At 42.0% G+C, this 17,592-nt stretch overlaps 2 protein-coding genes across 3 annotated transcripts in view; one reads left to right on the forward strand and one right to left on the reverse strand.

Annotated features, from left to right (window-relative positions):
* Positions 1–2,718, reverse strand: part of LOC110325962 (cytochrome c oxidase assembly protein COX15 homolog) — an 18,711-nt gene extending 15,993 nt beyond the window's left edge. Inside the window, exons 1-2 of the mRNA XM_021204133.2 lie at positions 2,570–2,718; positions 1,260–1,450 (exon numbers count right to left, since the gene is read on the reverse strand). Coding sequence (XP_021059792.1) covers positions 1,260–1,450; positions 2,570–2,659 — 281 coding nt within the window. The 5' untranslated portion in view covers positions 2,660–2,718. The remainder of the gene's footprint in view (positions 1–1,259; positions 1,451–2,569) is intronic.
* Positions 2,719–2,749: 31 nt separating this feature from the next.
* The window catches only part of Cutc (cutC copper transporter), a 17,250-nt gene continuing 2,407 nt past the window's right edge, over positions 2,750–17,592 (forward strand). Inside the window, exons 1-7 of one of the 2 annotated variants that reach the window (XM_021213109.2) lie at positions 2,750–2,968; positions 5,360–5,431; positions 9,367–9,426; positions 10,318–10,527; positions 11,167–11,202; positions 14,267–14,370; positions 16,342–16,369. In XM_021213109.2, the coding sequence (XP_021068768.1) occupies positions 2,911–2,968; positions 5,360–5,431; positions 9,367–9,426; positions 10,318–10,527; positions 11,167–11,202; positions 14,267–14,370; positions 16,342–16,369 (568 nt within the window). In that variant the 5' untranslated portion in view covers positions 2,750–2,910. Of the gene's footprint in view, positions 2,969–5,359; positions 5,432–9,366; positions 9,427–10,317; positions 10,528–11,166; positions 11,203–14,236; positions 14,371–16,341; positions 16,370–17,592 lie in introns of both variants that reach the window. The other variant, XM_021213100.2, reaches the window with a different exon arrangement.

Genomic DNA, 17,592 nt, shown 5'->3' on the forward strand with positions numbered 1-17,592 from the left:
ACACACACACACACACACACACACACAGAGGAATGAAGTCATCCTCTGCCTTCTACATAGTGCAGACACATATGCATGTGTACAAACTAAAAAGTATCTTCACCAGAAGGAATCCGGTTTCTTACACTAAAGGCCAGTGTAAGAAACATACAAGATAAGCCTGGAAACCCTTATCAGATCAGAAAGCAAAGACACTTCCAAGGGCCTTCTCAAAAGATGCTGGAACCTATTTCAAGAGATTCCCACCAGTTAAAACTAAGAGATTTTTAAGCAAACTATCAACACGATCTCACAGTGGACTAAGATCTATCTAAAGCATTTAAATCTATGCACTTTAGTGATCTGTTTAGTTTTATTTTATGTGCTTTAGTGTTTTGCCTGCATGTGTGTCTTCGTTATGGTACCCGAGCCCCTGGAGCTGGAGTTGCAGACTGTTAGGAGCTGTCATGTGGGTGCTGGGAATTGAGCCCAGGTCCTTTGGAAGAGTAGCCAGTGCTCTTAACTGCTGACCCATCTCTCCAGCCCCAGTTTATGCACTTTAAAATCCAAATCTTTTCCTTGTAACCTTTGGAGGATCTTGGGAACAGACTCATTATTTTGGAAATTAGTGATGAGCAAAGAAAATGAATCAAGTATCCTCCTCCTGCCTTTCCTATAAAGACTGTCTCCTGGGGTAATGACAATACAAACTACCATTTTGGAATTCTCATGAAATAATGGATTCAGGCAATAGTAATCAAGTCAGCTGAAGTCCCCAACAGACCCCGGAGTGAATGCTCCATCACCTAGGCAGTATTTTGCCCCCTCATTCCCAATCTGACTCTAATAAGCAACTACTCATTTACAAGACAAAGGATATGTTAACCATCACCATGGTTACATGACTTGGCCTTGTTCGGTAATAACAAAACTATAATAAATACATAAAAGTAAAAGACATTAGGGGAAGGGAAAGCCTAAATCCATAAAGTCTGTTTGCAGATATTAAGACAACCTAAGAGATACATGAAGCGACTGTGATTTACGTATGATCTTAACACTGCAGAGGTAAACATCTATAGAAGCAATGCCCAGCTACCAGTTAAGGCTGAGACTGGTCCTGATAATGAAACTCCTACTAATAAAACACCAACCTGTTCTAAGACGAGCAAGCTAGCAAGCTACCAGTTCCCCATCCGTAATGGAGCGAGCTAAAGCAGATGAGGTCCAAAGCTCCCTTTTCGGCTGATAACCTGATTCACCAAGAGTGAATGACTCACCTGGTCACTCCTCCCAGAATAACCGCTCCAGCCACTGTCCCACTGCACACCAGAAGCCATCGGCCCACCGCCCGCTCAGCTGCCCTCGAAGGAAGGGACACTGTCCCTTTTCCGGATTGCAAAGCCACTTCAGTGATGGTGCTGTACTGCCCTGGCCTCAGAGAACGCCCGCTGCCATAGCTGCCGCCACACTAAGGAGCAAGACAGAAAATCGTAACTGAAGAACCTGCTACCAACACTTAGCCTCAATTTAACTGGAGTAAAGCCCCCGTAAGGCTGTATGTCACAGCTACCGCTCTGGTTAATCACCCAACTCTCATCTGCACTACTGGAGCCCTTTCCTATGGGTTCTCGGTCTCTAAATGTGCTATTCCCTCCCACACACTTTCGTCAATGCCTGACTTATACTACCCACTGGAGATCTGGGCTGGCATCATTATTCCCCAAACTTTCCTGGGTCTTACATCAGGTCACTATCACAGCACAAAGTACCTTCCCTACCACAACCCTTAACACACTGTCATGTATCAGGTGGTCTATCCCTATGTCCCACTAAGCTGGGAGCTCTTCCTTTTGCTCCTTTTGTTTGTAGAACTGGGCCCTTACATAGCAAGACCTAATACATATTTAGTACTAACAATTGAATAAACTGACTCCTCCAGGGCAGGTACCATGTGGGCATTTTTTTTTCCAGGATCATAATATAACGATAAACTCTACAATTCTCTGGTTTCTCTTCATATTATAAAAATCTTTCACCTTTTACTATTGACTATCAGATAAGAGAATACATGTTTTCTTTTGAGTTAACACTAAAAGTATGTATGTTCAGTTTCCTACTTCTAAGTAACTGGGTATCTTAGACAAGCAACTTAAAGTAAGTCTCAATTCCCTTCACTGTGGAATGGGGTTACATAGGAGTTCCTGATTGCTTGGCGGCTTTTAGCAAAAACCAAATGTGCAAATAAATAAATAAAATAAAAAATAAAAAATAAATTACTGAGCTTTTATCACGTGTTAAGGGTTTGATGTATATTTAAAAATTTAATCCTTATAAACACCTTGTGTAACAGATCCTTCGCCCATTCTACAGAAAAGGAAATTGAAACTTAAAAGCTAAGTAAATTGGTCAGTCATATACAGCAGTGGGCAACATTTCCGGATCCGCATTCAGGGAGGTGTCGGGACACAAGGAAGTTGTGTCCTGAAATGAGAAGGCGACCCGAACGTGCAGGGCAGTCCGTTTACTTTATCCTGGCCTTTTTTATCCCAGCTAGGCTTCCGTTATCCGAGCGAGCTGGAGTGGGTACCTGTGTTCTGGACGCCACCCTAGGGACCAGGAGCCCGACATTGCGGCTCCCCGTCAAGGCCCTCAGGGACGGAAGGAGCAAGCGTAGCATACTGACGGTCCAGCGCCAATCCCGGAGCGCCGCAGCCAGCCGCGGTCCGCTGTTCCGCTCCCGAAAGGACAAGCACTTCCGGGTCAGGAGTCGCGCGCGCCCCCTCGCGGGAGGCTGGCCACTGCGCGTGCGCACACGACTCCCTGGGAGGCCGCCGGGCACGAGCGTCGGGGACGCGCCTCCTCCGTCGCTCGCGCGGCCGCGGGGACTCCGTGGAAACCGAAGGCGAGCGAGGGAGGAGCGCGGGAAGCATGAAGAAAGGGGCTTCTTGCGAGCGGAAACAGGCGTGGATATCGTCGGGGAAGGCGGGTGCGGAAGGTGGCGGGGCAGGGGGCGGTCGGCCGGTGGACCCCAGGGTGGGACCCCGGGCAGTCACGCAGTCAGTCCCGCAGCTGCTCGGAGGTCCCGGCCAGTCTCGCAAGTGCCTTCGGCGTCCCGCAGCCCCTTGGGCCACAAGAGGGCACTATACCACCTCCCTGTCTCTGTGGTTGATAATAAAAGTGTGGTGACAGCTTACAACCTAGAGCTGCCACCGAGGGTGGCGAGCGGGGTCCGTTCCCACAGCCATTGCGTGACAGATGACTGGTTGCTTCCTGCGGGAGATATGCCTATTAATATGTCAACACAAATAACTTTTATGAAGGATAAATATCCCTAAACAAAGCAGCGAAAGGGGCAGTGCTCTGTATTTTGCAAATCCCTTTTAATGGAAGCTAGTTGGATTCTCATCCCTGTCGCTGCGTGTTTAATAGTGTCCTGAAGCTGCAGTCCTCTCCCTAGAGGCTAAGAGAGAAAAGGCAAATATAGAGACAGACTCGGAGTCCGCAAAGCCATCTGGAGTATCAGTATCTTACTTTGAGCACTGCTGCTTCAAATGTCTTTTTTTGATCCCTACAAAATACTTTTTGCTCAGGCTCCTGTTGCAGCCGTTTGTCGACACCCCCATACTCTTGCGTGGAGCTCCTGCTCCTCCTTCAGCAGCATCAGCCCCACTGGTGGGACTGTTACCAGATTACTGGAGTTAGTGTATTGTTATTTATGACCATAGGTTAATGTTTGAATCCTAATCTATGGGACTGATAGCCTTTTATTAAATAAATGACTAATGCAGCTTGGTATTAGGAGGTGACAGATTTTTGTTTGTCTCTCAAAGTAATCTTTCATCATAAAAGCAGTATCAGGTAGAAGTAGTCAAGCAATATAGAAAAGTAAAAATAATTCCAAAATCATTGCCCAGTAGTAGCCACTATTAGAATGTCATGACTGTTCTTGCAGAGATCAATACATGAAGCATGAATTAAACACTTTAAAATGTTGTTGGTCATTATTGGGGGGGGGGTGATACATGTGCTATAGTGAGTGTGTGGAGGTCTGAGGACAACTTTGTCGAGTTAATTCTCTCCTACCAACTTTAAATACATTCACAGGATGAGCTCAGGTTGTCAGACTTGTACAGTAAATAGCTTTACTCACTGAGCCATTCTCTAGGCTCCAACATTTAAAACTGTAAATTAAAAATGAGTTGTACGGGCTGGAGAGATGGCTCAGCGGTTAAGAGCACTGACTGCTTTTCCAGAGAACCTGAGTTCAATTCCCAGCAACCACGTGGTGGCTCACAACCATCTGTAATGGGATCCGATGCCCTCTTCTGGTGTGTCTGAAGACAGCTGCAGTGTACTCATATAAATAAATAAATAAATCTTTTTAAAAATGAGTTATACATTTAACTTGCAGGAAGACCCCAAAGCTGCTAACACCACACTTCTTAGTATCAGCATATGAATTTGTAATTCAGGTTTCGCTGTATATTTGACTGACTTGTTAGCATGCTAGGACCTCTGCTTTCTGAGAGGTGAATATAAAGAATCCTTATAATGACCTTATTAAGGAACTTCATGTCAACCATAAGGACCAGATGTTTGTCTCATAAATAAGAGGTGAAACTAGGGGTTTAGTGAGAAATATATAACTCAAGTTATTGGAGTTCAAAAGAAGTAGATAAAATTTTCTACTTTGGGGAAAAAAAAACATGGCAGTGTGACTTGGTATGATCCTTGGAAAAGTTTAGCATTTGAAAATAAAACTAGAAGGATTTTGTCAACTGAGATAATATAACCATTGGCAAAGATGGAGATTGAAGGAAATGAGTCATAAAGAGGAAATCGTATGTAGCTTATTAATAATAACAAATGTTTTTGAATGCTTAGTACGATAGACTTTACGTAAGTTATCTCAATGTTCATTTCCCTGAGGTAGGAATTGAAGCCTACTCTTGTTTTATAGAAAACTTAAGTAACTTGTCTAGGGTCACACAGGGAATAAAGTGGTGGGACCAGGGTTTGAAATCCAATTCTTGTTTTTAAATATGTATCCCTCATAACTGCTGGCATTGAGAAACGTTCTGAGAGCCTGAGCTGGGACACACAGTGATGAGGTCTGTGTGTTAGGAAGATTATTTTCACATTTACTGTGTAGTAAAGATGGTTTCAGTTTGTTTTCATGTGTGTGTGTCTGTGTATCTATTTCATAGTCTAGAGATGCCAGTTGTAATGAATGATACTTTACCACACAGATGGGCCTTAGTGCATCTATTTATTCCTCTATTGCACATGTGAATTCAGACAGCAAAATTATGAAGTATTTATGGAAGATTTGTATGAATTGGTAGTTCCTTCAAGAATTTCTGTTCATATATTTTAGGAGCAGGAAATGGATTTCTTATGGAAGTGTGTGTAGATTCGGTGGAGTCCGCTGTGAATGCAGAAAGAGGAGGTAAGGGAATCTAGACAATGCATGATGGCTGGCAACCTTTTTAGAGTCTGAAAATGAATCCTATGAACTGACCTCAAAAGCCCTCGCCAAGCTTTACACGCGGAGGCTACAGCAGAAGGGTCACCATGAAGTCCATGTGAGTTATTGAGACACCATTTAAAAAAAAAAGCCTTGTCCTTTCTCCAATAGCAACAGTTCTTTCCGAAACAACTAACGAGAGAACCTACTGAAGAGCTTGGTGTGGTGGCTCATGCTTACAGTTCCAGCATGGGGGAGCTTGAGGCAGGAGAGTTGAAAGTTTGAGACCAGCTTGAACTAGATAGACCTTGCTTCAGAAAGTAAAGGAAAACCAAAAATTGATTGGAAAATAACTGTCTAATCTCCCCCTTTCCTAAGCAGGTCACATTTCAAGTCAAGTGTCTATAATCCTGCTAATTCATTAACATGATTATTTTATTGCACTTGACACAAATTTCAAAGTTTGAAAGAGTTTAAAGCTCTCTTAGGGGTCTGAGCATGTAGCTCAGCGGCAAAGCCCTTGTAGCATGCTGGGTGCCCTCCGTTCATTCCTCAGCCTTGAATGAGAATGAAAATTAACAATGGTTTTACACTTACTATCTTTTTACCATAGGTGGTGGTTTGTATTCTGAGTTTGTTTTTGTGAGAAGCATAAACATTTCCATCTTAAGATCAGAAAGATGACGTTAACATATTTTTTGGTGTTACTATGGGTAACCCAGGATCCTGTGCATGTCGGGCAAGCACTCTACTAAGCTGCACCCCCAACATTTTATTTTTAATTAAGGAACATTCTCAAACATAAATGAATTAGTTATAACATATGAACCCCCATGTGCTGGCTAGTTGTATCATTTGGGAAGAAGGAACCTTAAAATAAAATATCCCCACCAGATTGGCCTATGGGCAAGCCTGTGGTACATTTTCTTGATTGATGATCCATATAGGAGAGCCCAGTTCACTGGTCGGTACCACCCCTGGGCCGATGGTTCTGGGTGCTATAAGAAAATAGGCTCTTCAAGCCAGTAAGCAGCAGTCCTTCATGACTTCTCTAGTTCCTGCCCTGGCTTCTCTTAGTGATGGTCATAGAAGTTTTGTCGTCCCTGAGTTGCTTTGGTCATGATGCTTCATCACAGCAATAGAACTCCTACCATCCCATCTGTTCATCATTCAGCTTTGTATGAGTGGCTTTTCCTGTTGCTGTGACTAATTACCAGACAGGCAGAAAGAAGGCAGAGTTAAGTTTGACTCACAGTTTGAAGCGTTGAAGAAGCAGCAGAGTGTGAGAGAGCTGTTTACATTGTGTCTGTAGTCAGGAAACAGAAATGGATGCTGGTGCCCAGCAGGCTTCCTCTCTGTTTTGGTTTGGAACTCCAGCCCATGAAATAGTGCTACCCACATACAATGTGAATCTTTACTCTTCGGTGAAACTTCTCTGGAAACTCCCTCAAAGATGCACTCAAGAGATGTGACTCCTAGATGAATCCTAGTCTAGTCAAATATGTGTTTTAATCTATCATAGTTACTTTATTTATTGGTGCTGATAATGTCCTATCTTTGGCTTCTGAGAGCCTTGTTGCTGAGACCTTTTAATACAGCCCCAGTAGTCTGTTAGTTCTTTCCCTATCACCATTCCTTCATCTCAAAATTACCTTGATAGATACTCCAAGGTAACTGTTTTGCTTTTTAAATCTCTGAATAATGAGGAATGTTTTGAACATTGATGTTACTTTCTTATTAGCTGAGAGTTAACATTCTACCTAATACTGCCTTTATTCCCTGTCCACAGCAACTCTTTAATATTTTTAAAATTTATTGAATTTTTATTCTTTTCTTTCTTTTTTTTTCTTTTTTGATTTTTTGAGACAGGGTTTCTCTGTATAGCCCTGGCTGTCCTGGAACTCACTCTGTAGACCAGGCTGGCCTCGAACTCAGAGATCCACCTGCCTTTGCCTCTCAAGTCCTGGGATTAAAGGCGTGTACCACCATTGCCCGGCTTACTTTTTTTTTTTTTTTTTTCATAAATTTTTTTTAATCTTTTTTTTTTTTAAGATTTATTTATTTATTATATGTAAGTACACTATAGCTGTCTTCAGACACTCCAGAAGAGGGCATCAGATCTTGTTACGGATGGTTGTGAGCCACCATGTGGTTGCTGGGATTTGAACTCCGGACCTTCGGAAGAGCAGTCGGGTGCTCTTACCCACTGAGCCATCTCACCAGCCCCCAGCTTACTTTTTATTCTTTAATCTCTTTCTACAGTCTAGACTTCATCCCCCTCCCTGCCTCCCCTCCCCCATCACATCCCTCCTTCCCTTCCCCTCTCCTGTCTCCAAGAGTATGTCCCTATCCCTACCCCACTAGACCTCCCCGTTCCCTGGGGCCTCAAATCTCTTGAGGGTTAGGCACATCTTCTCTCACTGAGGCCAGACCAGGCAGTCCTCTGCTGTATATGTGTTGGGGACCTCATATCAACTGTTGTATGCTGCCTGGTTGTGGCTCAGTGTCTGAGAGATCTTGGGGGGGTCCAGGTCAGTTGAGACTGCTGGTCTTCCCCTGGGCCACCTCCTCCTCAGCTTCTTCTAGCTTTTCTCCAATTCAACCGCACAGGTCCCCAGCTTCTGTTCATTTGTTGGATGCTAGTATCTGCATCTGACTCTTTTCAGCTGCTTGTTGGGTCTCTCAGAGGGAGACCATGCTAGGTTCCTGCCTATAAACACACCATAACATTAGTAATAGTGTCAGGCCTTGGATCCTCCCCTTGAGATAGATCCCAATTTGGCCCTGTCACTGGACCTTCTTTTTCTCATGCTCTTCTCCATTTTTGTCCCTGCAGTTCCTTCGGACAGGACCAATTCTGTGTCAGAGCTTTTGACTGTGGTGGTAACCCCATCCCTCCACTTGATGCCCCCTGTCTTTCCACTGAAGAGGGAAATTGTAGAGTCTACCTCCAGGACTCTTAAGTCCCCCCCACACACTGTAGAGCACTTCATCCAAGGTCCCCCCCCCTTTGAGTCCTGAGAGTCTCTCACCTCACAGGTCTCCAGTACTTTCTAGAGGGTCCCCCCAACCTCCTAGCACCCAAAGTTACCTGTTCCATTCTTTGTGCTGATCCTCAGGGCTTCAGTCCTGTCTTCCCCTTACTCCCCTCCCCCAATACCTGATCATGTTCCCCTCTTCCTCTCCCTTTCCCCTTTCCCACCCAGGTCTCTCTCTCCTTCTTCCCCCAACCCCCAGCAACTGCTTTCTTCTCCCTGCCGACTGGGATTGAGGCATCCTCACGTGGGTCCTTCAGCTTAACCTTCTTGAGTCCTGTGGGATGTGTGCTGGGTGTTCCGTACTTCTTTGGCTAATATCCATTTATTAGTGAGTACATAGCATGCATGTCCTTTTGGGTCTGAGTTACCTCACTCAGGATGATATTTTCTAGTTCCACCCCTTTCCCTGCAAAACTCATGATGTCCTCATTCTTAATAGCTGAGTAGTATTCCATTGTGTAAATGAACCACATTTTCTGTATCCATTCTTCTGTTGTGGGGCATCTGGGTTGTTTCCAGCTTCTGGCTATCTCAAATAAGGCCCCTGTAAACATAACACGTGTCCCTGTGGCATGGTGGGGCATCTTTTGGGTATATGCCCAAGAGTGGTATAGCTGAATCATCAGGCAGATCTATTTCCAATGTTCTGAGGAACCTCCAGATTGATTTCCAGAGTGGTTGTACCAGTGTGCAATCCCACCAGCAATGGAGAGATGCAAATTTTAAGAGAACTGGCTTAACTTAACTCTTAACTTGGCTATCAGTAATGCAGTGAGTGTTGTAGAGTACAATTGAGGTTTGAGTTCTCAGGTTCTTCTCATATTTAGATAAACGGCTTGTTTTATCAGATTGTTTAAAAAAAAAAAGTGTTTCTCACAGGTGCTGGTCGGATTGAATTGTGCTCTGGTCTACTGGAGGGAGGGACCACACCCAGTATGGGTAAGTAGCTTTTTCCCCCCCCCCACCAAATTTCTCATACAGAGCTTGGGACAACTGATTATTTATATGTTATGTTAAGTATATGATGAGTATGATACCAATTATAAATGCTTATGGTTGTAAATAACATCATCAGAAGTTTTCATCAAACATATTTTTGTCCTCATACATCAAAAAAATTAATAAAAGTTAAATAGTTTTTGTTGTATCAACTGACAAGTGCGTTTAAGCTCACTATCTTTAGTCTTTCCTACTTGCTCTTGGTCAGCCATTGACTTTCCTGTTACTTCCCGTCTACCATAAACACTTCTTTTTCTCACTGGCCTGCACTGCATCTGGCATTGCTTGGTCCTGGAGACTTCCCTCACACAAGAAGACAATGAAGCAAAGACAGATCCACACACTCAGGCGTGCAGAGAGCTGGGATGGGATGGGTTACACTTACTCTGAGGGAGGGGTGCCACCTGGGCACCAGCCTGGAGCCTCAGCGTGCTTATTATGCAGCACAGGCAGAGGGGTTAGCTAGTCCCAGTGTGAGGTCTCAGTCTTAGGTTGCAGTCATCTGGGAGGAGGAAGCTGCAGGCGCCAGTGTTTGCACACCCTGGCTAGATCAGAGGCATGGTTTGCCATGCCCCAGGCAGAGGGAGGTTTTCACAGTTGCCATGGGTCTGATACAGTTCACTCAGGACCTCATCCATTCTTTATGCATTCACTCAGGCTTTCCTCAGTTCCCCACTGGCCACCTTCTCTTAATATCATCATTCTCCAGTTTCTTCTCTCAACTCTTTTCCCTTGGAAATAATACATAAGAATAACCATATATGACCAATAATATTTTAATAACTTCTCCAGACATTTTATCTGAACTTTAGTCTGCTTCTATTCTTAAAGGTATTCTTCAAGTAGTAAAACAGAGTGTTCAGATTCCAGTTTTTGTGATGATCCGCCCACGCGGAGGTGATTTTTTATACTCAGACCGTGAAGTTGAGGTGATGAAGGCTGACATTCGTCTTGCCAAGCTTTATGGTGCTGATGGTTTGGTGTTTGGGGCATTGACTGAAGATGGACACATTGACAAAGAGCTATGCTTGTCTCTTGTAGGTAAGACTGTATATCTGAGGTGTACAACACACACAAACATACATGCATACACGTTCCTGATACAGAAAAAAAAATCTCAGAATTGATTTTTCAGTCATACCTTCAGTCATACTTAACCTAACCTTCTTGAAAAGAAGTTGTTTAGGTGTTTTCTGGTAGAGTGTAGCAAATGTGGCAAACATGTGGCAAAGCCATCTCAACACTCCTTTGTGCAGTAGATGAGATACTACTCTTACAGGGTTTAAGAGAAACTTACATTGATTATATTAACCAATGCACCAAAGCTTAAGCTATTATAGTCAGTGATGAGGGGATAGGACAGATGCAAACTACCTACATTACGAGGCTAAAGTTCTTCTTGAAGATGCTCAGAGCAGCAATCGATGTAATGTTGCCTTTATGGTTTGTGTAATTTGTGTTTGGTGGCTCTAAGGTGTAGATAGCTATATTTTATATAAAAGTCAGAGCTTAGTGGAAAGATAGGACTTAAGAGTTTATAAAGCTGCCACTGCTGCCGTTTTGTTATTATTTTAGTTCACTATCTTAGCAGAAGATAGTATTGACGTTTTAGCAGAAAGGAGAATTCTGCATTTAGTAATCAGCCTCTTCATGCTGTTGGATGACTTTCTTCTCTTTTAGCTCTTTGCCGTCCTCTGCCAGTCACTTTCCACAGAGGTGAGTCACTTCTGTTCTATAGATTTGTTAAATGGTGTCAAATTTTACCAGATGGCACAACCTTTCTAATGAACACTGTTTTATGATGCTTCAGTGATACCAGTTAGTATCTTAGTTCTTGGGAAGAAAAATGATAGATGCAGAGATGGCGTGTAGTGTCTAGGAAACGTGAAAGCTCCATCGTGCAGGGTTGTTAAGGAGACAGTGGGAGCATGCACCTGAGAAGAAAGTAAGCAGCTCCGGGAGGGCGTGTGTCCAACAACCCTGAGATCCTTTTCTTACTGATTGTCTTGGATCCTTCACAGCCCTGAATGGAATAAACCTCTATGACTACTGAAATGAAATGCACTGCCTGGCTTATGCCAGACAAAACCACTCCGAGATCTAGCAGCGAGGTCATCTTTATCAAATAGACTTTCCGTGGGGAGAAGCAGCAGATATGTGAAAAGAACCAGACATTTTTAAGAAGAGATTGATGCTAAGAGTGGTAGTTCTGATGTACTTTGGCCTTACTAAGCCTTGGCAAAGTGGAGGGACGAGTGTCACTTGTGTTTAGAAGGCTCTACCACTGCTCATGAGAAGAAAGAAATCTTTAGTCAAAACATTGATATACTTGAGAAAGTGTTAAATGTTTTTCTTCTTTTAAATAGACTTAGAGTGAATTGCCAACATATGTCTCCGTTTATTGAAATTAAGATAAAATATTTGTTACCTTTTGAAATGTATTACACTTCCAGAAACTATTGTCTTGATTTGGTATTATCAATGCTTCTTATAAAATGGCAATAACTAAAAGACTTTGGGTTTTCAGCATCTAGAGGCCAGGCACACCAAAAAATTTTTCGAAAATGAAAAATACTTTTAAATTAAAGACCATTATCTGAAAAAAATAGTTTAAATTTTATTATGCTTAGTTTTTTAAGATTTGTATATTTATGTATGAGTGCTCTGTCTGCATTTACATCTATACACCAGATGAGGGCATCAGATCCCATTATAGATGGTCACGAGCCACCATGTAGTTGGCTGGGATTTGAACTCAGGACCTCTAGAACAGCAGCTAGTACTGAGCCATCTTTCCAGCCTCATGCTTAATGGTTTTAATAAATAAACCAGTCACATAGAGTGTATTTTAAATTTTTTAAACTAAATGGTGACTCCAAATTTATTCTTTCTCTTTCTTAATAAGTCTAGCAAAAATATTTTCACAATGTACAGAAGTATGAGTGTATGAGTATAAGTTTCACTTTATGCAGTATGGTTTGTCTGAAGTTCCACTCTTTTGTCATGTGTTAAGAAGGCAACGTAACCTTGTTGAGAAGGAATGACACCAAAACAGGGAATCCTCTGTAAACATTAGCTGCCCTTGTGTAATAATGGGGGCGGGGGAGAGGGAAAGGGAATCTGTCCCAGAGGACTCAGAGTACCTCACCACTGCCAACTGGAACTCTTGTGTTGCTGGGTGACGGTGCTGGGTGACAGTGCTTGCTGGGTGACGGTGCTGGGTGACGGTGCTGGGTGACGGTGCTTGCTGGGTGACGGTGCTGTGTGACGGTGCTGTGTGACGGTGCTGTGTGACGGTGCTGGGTGACGGTGCTGTGTGACGGTGCTGGGTGACGGTGCTGGGTGACGGTGCTGGGTGACGGTGCTGGGTGACGGTGCTGGGTGACGGTGCTTGCTGTGTGACGGTGCTGGGTGACGGTGCTTGCTGTGTGACGGTGCTGTGTGATGGTGCTGAGCTCCAGAGCAGCAGATTTTCTTCTTTAAGCTTCCCAGGCTACTTTCTTAGTGTGCTGAAGAGAGTAATCCTCCCCTGCCCCTCTGTTTACCTCTGTTCCCTTTCCTTTCTTCCCCCCCATGAACTTGAAATCCCCCTGCCCCATCCTCCTGCATGTTAGAATTATAAGCGTGTGCCTCCATGCCTGATTTGAGAGGCGACATATCATAGTAATGCAACTGAAACCTCATGTAGTCTGTTGGAAACAACCAGCCTTACACTATGGTCTTGCGTGTATCCGGTAAATGGTTAGGTACAAACTGTTAGTAAATGTGGATGTGAGGCCGGGTTTCTCTTAAGACAGGTGAGCATAATGTCTTATTTTATACAGTGCAGTGTGTCTGGAGCCTTAGAATACTTTTCCAGATGTCACCATTAGCCTGCCACATAAACAGCGTGTCTAATGCTACCTGTATACATTAATACTTCTTTACAATACATTTTTAAGTAAGTCTATTTCAAAGAGAAATATTTATTATTACTGACAATTTAAAACCTGTCACTTCTTATCTGCATCTAAGTAAATGCACCTATTGAAATATGTGCTGATAGAACAACCATGTATATTACCACTGGCTTGTAGAGTTCTATAATGGCCAACTCTGACTCTTAGAAAATAAAGAGAACCCTTAAGAATTAATAGACAGGCCAGGTGTGGTGGCGCACGCCTTTAATCCCAACACTTGGGAGGCAGAGGCAGGAGGATTTCTGAGTTCGAGGCCAGCCTGGTCTACAAAGTGAGTTCCAGGACAGCCAAGGCTACATAGAGAAATCCTGTCTTGAAAATCAAAAAAAAAAAAAAGAATAAATATTTAGATAGACGAACAAATAAACCAAAAATCTCTTAAAGCAGGCATGGTGACACATGTCCTTAATCCTGGAGCCCTAAATTAAGTAGAGGCAGATGGATCTCTGAGTTTGAGGCCAGCCTGGTCTACATAGTGAGCTCCAGGCTAATTATAGCTACATGTGAGACCCTGTCTCAAAAAGAAAAGAAAGGAGAAACCCTGATTTGTCGCATTTTCTGCTTTCTGTGGTTGAAGTGCTTTCCTTGACTAATTTCAAATGCCAGCCTGACCTAAAAAATTATGAATATCTCATAATTGTCTATTGTAAGCCAATATAAATCTAGCTTACTATTATTATAATATATATTATAAAAGTGTTTTTGTATATAAACATATATTCTACATTTTGCAAACTATTGAATTAGAGGATATTTCTGTTCAAAATTCAAATCAGTTTTACTTATTTTAGCCTTTGATATGGTTCATGATCCAATGGCAGCTTTGGAGACCCTCCTAACCTTAGGATTTGAACGCGTCCTGACCAGCGGATGCGACAGCTCAGCACTGGAAGGATTGCCTCTAATAAAGCAACTCATAGACCAGGTACAACCCCCTTTTCTTTACTTCTTAAGATGGTTGTCGTTACACTAGACATTCTGTTATTCAACTAGTTTATAGGAATTAGTATTCCTGACTATGATTGTAGAAGAAAAGCAGAGCCAATGATATATTTATATAATTTTTATTTATTTATTGCATGAGTGTTTTAAATAACCAAGGCACTTCAGATCAAGTTATAGACAGCAATTTTTACCTTTTCTCTGTCATTAGTATTGTCTAGTTTTACAGCACATCTGTTTACTGTCAACCCAGGGAAACCCCTGTAAAATTTATAGTTGTCATCTGAACATATATCCTAAAACTTACGTTCTTTCACATGTTTCTCACCTGTCAATATAGAAGGTAATGTTTTCTCCTGATTCTCTGAGTGAACCAAATTTGTAAAGTGGTCAGAGATTACTTTTTAAAAACAATCCTTTTACATTTGTTTGTGTGTTTCTCTCTCTCTCTCTCTCTCTCTCTCTCTCTCTCTCTCTCTCTCTCTCTCTCTCTCTNCTCTCTCTCTCTCTCTCTCTGTGTGTGTGTGTGTGTGTGTGTGTGTGTGTGTGTGTGTGAGAGAGAGAGAGAGAGAGAGAGAGAGAGAGAGAGAGCATACACATGTGCTTGACATAGCATGTGTGTGGAGGCCAGAGGACAGTTTGCAGGAATTGTTTCTCTGTTCACCATGTAGGTTTAGGAATTAAACTCAGACTGTCAGATTTAGCAGCAAATACATATTTATATGTTTGTATGTTATCTGTCTTCCTTTAATATGTAAGTTCCTCGCAAGTAGGAACTTATTCTTGTTCACCATGGCAAAGAGCTGGATTTTTGTCTCCTGTTTAGTTCCTGAGGCAGATAAAACCAACAGAAGAGTGCATAGTTGACTCTGCATACTCCTGTGTCTGTGTGTTAGCAAAGCCATGTAACTGAAATAGATACATAGAATCAGGCTTACACGTGATTTTTATAGGTAAGGAGGAGGCTTGAGAAGGGCAACTATGGGAATAATGGTTTTCTGGAATGATAAAAAGACTATTTATTAAATGGATAGGCAATATAATAATTTTATAATTCATCCCTATCTTCCAAAATTATCAGAAATTAGATTAATTCTTATAGTCTCAGTTAATGACTTACAGCTTTATTTTGTTGGTATTTAGTGAGGCAAGACTTAGTGATTTCCCACTGTCCCACTTCCCCCATTAATTGTAAATATACAATTATATTATATTGTCTTTTCTGCTAAAATCTTTCTTAGATGCAACTATTTTCACTCTACTACATACCACAAACTCAAAATTTCTGTGAAATTTTTTTGTTTGTTTGTTTTTTGTTTTTTGTTTGTTTGTTTGTTTGTTTGTTTGTTTTGAGACAGGGTTTCTCTGTATAGCCTTGGCTGTCCTGGAACTCACTTTGTAGACCAGGCTGACCTCGAACTCAGAAATCCACCTGCCTCTGCCTCCCGAGTGCTGGGATTAAAGGCGTGAGCCACCACGCCCGGCACTGTGACGTTTTTTAATAAGATTTTTCTTAAGGTCACCACCTTAAATAAAGTGTATTTTCCCAACAATTCTTTGTGTTTATAACACTATACTTCTTTGGTTAGGTTGGTTTGGTTTTTTAAGACAGGGTTTCTCTGTGTAGCCCTGGCTGTCCTAGAACGCACTCTGTAGACCAGGCTGGCCTTGAACTCAGAGATCTGCCTGCCTTTGCCTCCCAAGTGTTGGGATTAAAGGTGTGAGCCAATACTGCCTGGCTAACATACATTTTTAAAGAAATACAATAAAAATCTTTCTGGAAAAAAACTATCATGCTGAACATCTTTTTTGCTCAATACCCTTTCTTGAGAGAGACAGACAGAGAGAGAAAAGAGCTATTAAAAAGTTAAACAACAGTAACTTAAAATTTCAATATATTTATTAATCTCAGTTCAGTAAGATACTAAAATTTACTTTTTTCCCTCCTTTTCAGGCAAAAGGCAGGATTGTGGTAATGCCAGGTATTTATATCTCTGTTTTTTGGTATAACACTGAAATAAAGTAAAGTAAATGAGTCAAGAAACCAAAGGAGAAAATGTTTGAACATGACACTTAGAGATAAACATATATAGGTTGATTAACGTATTTGATGATGAGGTCTTTGCCGGGATTTAAAAGAAGACTGACATCTAACAGATGTTGGTGCAAAAGGGAACAAATAAAGAATTTCTCCATGTTTACCTTCTCACCGTGTAGCATATGAATTTGGAGGTTTGTCTCAGTGAGGCAAAGCATGTTCAGTGCTGCTGTCCCATGACAAAGCCAAGTACAGGCAACATGCCTGAATGAATGGGCTGTCTGTCAGTCATACACTTGTATCAACATACTAGGTTATAAATCACATATCAAAAGACAACTTCATGACAAGTTCAAAAGCAAGTAGGGCTAGAAGGAACATATCTCAACATTAAAAGGCTATCTATGACAAACCTACATTTGAAAAGCTCAGAATTTCCACCGAAATCAGTTCAGACTCAGGAGATTTCAATAATTTCCATAAGATCACACAGTGTTTTACAGTTAGCGTAGGAAAGCCCAGGATTCTAACCTAAGACTGACTTGTCAGCCTGTGCCCTTTTGTTATGTTGTATTATTTTATTATTATTTTATTTTAGACAGGGTCTTGTTATGTAGTCCAGGCTGGCCAAACTTGAGATCATTCTGCTCCGGCCTCAGGTGCTGAGATTAGAGACATTCGCTGCTATGCTCTTTCCACTTTTTAAGGGCTCGGCAATATGACTGTAGCACCACCAGCAGCCAGCACAAAAAGCCAAGCTAATGAATCTGAAGAGGTATACTTAAAACAAAGCTGTAAATAGTTTGCTTATTCATTTGCAGTACAGTCAGTGCGCTCTTCAACCCTGAGCCAGAGCGAAGCGTTACAGGTGCTCTGTTGAGTATAAGTTTCTGATGCCTGTGTAGCCTTTTCCTCAAGCCCATGTTCACCTTGCCATGTGCTTGATTTTGCCTCAGTTGAGGGGAAAGCAGTGCTGAAGTGCTGGATGGGCTTCCTTGTCCAAAAAGGTTTTCTTAAGTCCAAAGATAGTAATGTGTAGCACTGTGACAAAAATCAGTGAATAAGTGAGATTTCATTGTAAGCTCTGTGTCCTTAAAAGTTTTCCAGTGTCTGTAGCATAGGTCTTGTTTTCTTCTTCCTTTTCTTTGCTTTTTTTTTTTTTTTTTT

Source organism: Mus pahari, chromosome 1 (assembly GCF_900095145.1).
Source record: "Mus pahari chromosome 1, PAHARI_EIJ_v1.1, whole genome shotgun sequence".
NCBI classification, from domain to species: domain Eukaryota; kingdom Metazoa; phylum Chordata; class Mammalia; order Rodentia; family Muridae; genus Mus; species Mus pahari.